The sequence below is a fragment of the Myotis lucifugus genome, unplaced genomic scaffold (genome assembly GCF_000147115.1).
Source record: "Myotis lucifugus unplaced genomic scaffold, Myoluc2.0 scaffold_539, whole genome shotgun sequence".
Taxonomy (NCBI): domain Eukaryota; kingdom Metazoa; phylum Chordata; class Mammalia; order Chiroptera; family Vespertilionidae; genus Myotis; species Myotis lucifugus.
This window is the reverse complement of record NW_005871587.1, coordinates 333,365-337,143: the sequence shown is the minus strand read 5'-3', so window position 1 is coordinate 337,143 and position 3,779 is coordinate 333,365. Positions and strand designations below refer to the sequence as shown.

General features: G+C 55.6%; 2 protein-coding genes across 2 annotated transcripts in view; one reads left to right on the top strand and one right to left on the bottom strand.

Annotated features, from left to right (window-relative positions):
• CUNH19orf66 (chromosome unknown C19orf66 homolog) overlaps positions 1–1,271 on the top strand; it is a 4,412-nt gene extending 3,141 nt beyond the window's left edge. Inside the window, exons 6-8 of the mRNA XM_006104069.3 lie at positions 138–241; positions 370–524; positions 974–1,271. Coding sequence (XP_006104131.1) covers positions 138–241; positions 370–524; positions 974–1,194 — 480 coding nt within the window. The 3' untranslated portion in view covers positions 1,195–1,271. The remainder of the gene's footprint in view (positions 1–137; positions 242–369; positions 525–973) is intronic.
• Positions 1,230–3,558, bottom strand: ANGPTL6 (angiopoietin like 6). The gene is made up of 4 exons (XM_006104070.3): positions 3,363–3,558; positions 2,674–2,861; positions 2,329–2,599; positions 1,230–1,655 (listed from the first exon to the last, which is right to left on the bottom strand). Exons 1-4 carry the CDS (start codon positions 3,556–3,558, stop codon positions 1,465–1,467), a joined length of 846 nt encoding a protein of 281 aa, XP_006104132.1. The 3' UTR covers positions 1,230–1,464.
• Positions 3,559–3,779: the final 221 nt, after the last annotated feature.

Sequence of the window (3,779 nt, the reverse complement as noted above, 5' to 3'; positions counted from 1 at the left end):
TGCAGCGTAGGCCTGGGATGGACCCTAGATTGTAGTGTTTACCAATTTCCATGGTGTAAATATTCCCACTGTGGCCAACAATAAGCTACCAGAGTTCTCTTCTGAGAGTAAGCCCACACCCTTCTCCACACCCACAGGTGTCTCGGTGCAGGAAATGCCGAAAGCGCTATGAGCCAGTACCCGAAGACAAGATGTGGGGTGTGGCTGAGTTCCACTGCCCCAAGTGCAGGCACAAGTTCCGGTGAGGATGCTGACCCCCACCTCGCCCCTCAGCCCTGCCCCACCCCAGCCCTGCCCTCCCTGCCTTGGCCCCACTGCAGCCCAGCTTCACCCTCACCCTCAGACCCTCATGACCCTGCCTGCCCACAGGGGCTGGGCACAGATGGGGTCCCCATCCCCTTGTTATGGGTGTGGCTTTCCGGTGTATCCGACACGGATCCTCCCTCCGCGCTGGGACCGGGACACGGATCACCGCAGCACCCACACCCACTCCTGCTCCGCTGCTGACTGCTTCAACCGGCGAGGTAAGGACCTGGCCTGGCCTCCCCCAACTCTGGGGGGTCTACTTGGCTTTTACTTCTAGGACATCAACTTCTGGGGCCTTAAGTACCAAGGTCTCAGTCCCCATGGCCTCTTCCATGGCATCAGCCCCTTCTTCCATGTCTTCTCTGGCGCCCCGCGTCTCTGTGGCCTCCAGCGCTACCTCCCATTGCATCAGCCACCTTCCATGGTCTTGCCCTTGAGGCTCTGTATTCTTGGTTCCTGTTTTGTCTTCTGAAGTCTCAGGTGATGCCCATGTCCCCGGGTCTCCTGTGGCTTTGACACCTGTGACTTTCACGTCTGAATTTCCTGTAGCTCTGAGTCTGTATCCTCAGCCCCTTCCCTCCCCAGAGCGCCCTTGGCCTCAGCCCCCTTGTCCCCAGAGTCTCATGTGACCTCAAGCTCCAGGACCTCAGAACCCCTCCTTTCCCAGAGCCCCATGTGCCTGGGACCTCCTGCGCACACCCCAAGAGCCGGAAGCAGAACCACCTGCCCAAAGTCCTGCACCCCAGCAACCTCCACATCAGCAGTGGCTCCACGGTGGGCACCTGCCTGAGCCAGGGGAGCCTCCTAGAACACCTGGACAACCTCATCCTGGAGGACCTGAAGGAGGAGGAGGAGGAAGAGGAGGAGGAGGGTGGGCCCCAGGAGTGACCCGTGCCAGGTGTGGATGCAAACCAGACACAGTCTGTAGATATTTTGTGTTGTTATAAAATATGAGCTCAAACCGAGATCTGAGTGCCCTTGGGGAGCCACACGGGTTGGAGATGTTGGCAGGGGGATTCCTGGGTCCTACTTTCAGGGTCCTGGGGAGCAGATCCACAGTGGGAGGGTCTGTGGGACGGGGCTCACACTGACCCTAAAGGAGGTGTGGCCAGGACAACTTGGGCTCCTGCTGACACACATCCCCTGGGGGACAGATGGTCACAGCCTCAGGGGCCGGATCAGCATGGCCGCCTTCTTGAGAGAGTAAGCCCCGCCACGAAACTCAGCCCAGTAGACACCGTCCTGGTAGCGGCTGCGGTAGTGGCCACCACGGTGCCACACACCATTGAGGTTGGAGTGGGCACAGGCATGGTACCACCAGCCTCCCCGGTGGTACAGGGCACAGTTACCTGAGGGGAGAGAGAGAGTCCATGTCCTCTCACCATAATAAAAGCTTCTACCAGTACCTCACTAGTGCAAGGCTTTAGCCAGGCATCCCCTTCCCCCCTCCCCCGCCCCGCCAGCACTTTCTTCTTCAGAGTAATGGCCTTAATTCCTTCCCTATCCCCTTACCAAAGTACAAGTCACACTTTTCCTATCCTTTCTGCAGATGAGGATCTCTACCTCATTCCTTTACCAGGGAAAAAAATCTCTACTTTCTTTCTAGAACAGCGGTTCTCAACCTGTGGGTCGCGACCCCTTTGGCGGTCGAACGACCCTTTCACAGGGGTCGCCTAAGACCATCCTGCATATCAGATATTTACATTACGATTCATAACAGTAGCAACATTACAGTTATGAAGTAGCAACGAAAATAATTTTACGGTTGGGTCACAACATGAGGAACTGTATTTAAAGGGCCAGGAGGTTGAGAACCACTGTTCTAGAATAAGAGTCCTAGCTCTCATACACTGCCCCCATACTCCCCACATGCTTGCCCTGCCTTTCACCAGAACAGGAGTCCTGTCCTCTGTTCTCTCGCATACCCTTACCAGAACCCATCCCTTTCATACTGTGACTAGAAGTACCATCTCCCTTACTCCCCGCCCTCCCCTTCCCTCCACCCCAATAAGAGCTCCTTACCAGAATAGGAGTCTCGGTCCCTATCCACAGTGCTGAAAGGCTTGTCATTGTGCCAGGAAAGAGAGTCTCCCGCATCTCCATGGTACTGGCCAAGCCGTAGGCGGTAGTGGTCACTCTCAGGCTCCAGGGAAAAACTATCATAGTGGGCACGTCCACCACGGCCTCCCCAATCCTCCAGGAGTACCAGGAGCTCATGGTCCCCACGGCTGGTCAGCTGATGCACAGGTTCAAGGCCCAGCCAGTATTCCCCATCAGGCTGCCCAAAGCCCGCCTGGCAGGAAAGTCAGGAAGTTAGGAGCAGGTCCCCTCCCCTGCCCAGCCCTGCCCCTACCTACCTGCGCTCACCTTGTAGTGCTGCCAGGTAGTGAAAAAGTTGACTGAACCATCTTGCCGCCTCTGGATCACAGTCCAGCCCCCGCCCTCCAGCTGTTGCTCACACCATGCTGACACCACATGCCGGCCCAGTCGCAGCTCATACACTCCACTCTGCCCATGGCCTGCCCGGCGTGCCTCTGCACAATCTTGCCATGGGCCTGTGGGCACAGAGATATGGGGTAAGTACAGCCTAGACCAACCAACCCCTTATTGAAATAAGAGTCCTAATTTGTACTGTCCCCTCACCAGAATAGCAGTCTTCTCCCGTTCTCTCATCAGAATAAGTGCTCCAGTACCGATTTCCTTACCTGAATAAGACTGAGTCACTCTTCTCTCACTACAGCACATGTAGATCCTGGAGTTCTTAAATCCTGGTAAAATGGTCTCCTCACCAGAATAAGAGTCCTGAGCATGGCCCTCTGAACCAGCTCAAATTCTCACCAAAGTAGCAGTCTTAAATTCCCTGACCCCTCATTAAAATAAAAGCGCCTCCTTTCCTGTTCATACCAGAGTAAGAATTTTGGTTTTTATCACAATAAGAGCCACAGCCCCTCATTCAGTCACCAGGGTTACATTTCCTTCAGTCCTCTCACCGTGAGAGGACTGTACCATTAAAATCCTGGCTCATCACACCCCCAGCAGCCCTGCCCTCATCTTACCTGCTGGCTTGGTGGGGACAGCAGGGTGCCCTGCAGGTAAGGGGAAGGCCAAGGGCCCCTGCTGTCTCAGGGTCTGGTCTCTCTGGGACTCTGGGGCTGGGTCTAACCTGCTGTTGTCACTGGTGCCACCCACCAGACTGAACGGAACCACGGGCACCAGGGGCGGTGGCAGGACCTGGGTGACCAAGAGAATCATGTGATTGCATTAATCCTCAGCCCAGGCCACCTTGGGCTCCTCCATCTCCATCTCTCAGCATCCAGATGGGTAGGAGGTCAGGCAGGGGCAGGAATTGATCCTCCCCAAATGCCCAATTCTAGCTTCAAGGACAGGCAGAGAGGAGCTTAAATTCCTGCTCCGGTGTGCACGGCTTAACCCGCCGTGCCTCCAAATCCTTTTCTTTAAAGTGAAAATAATGA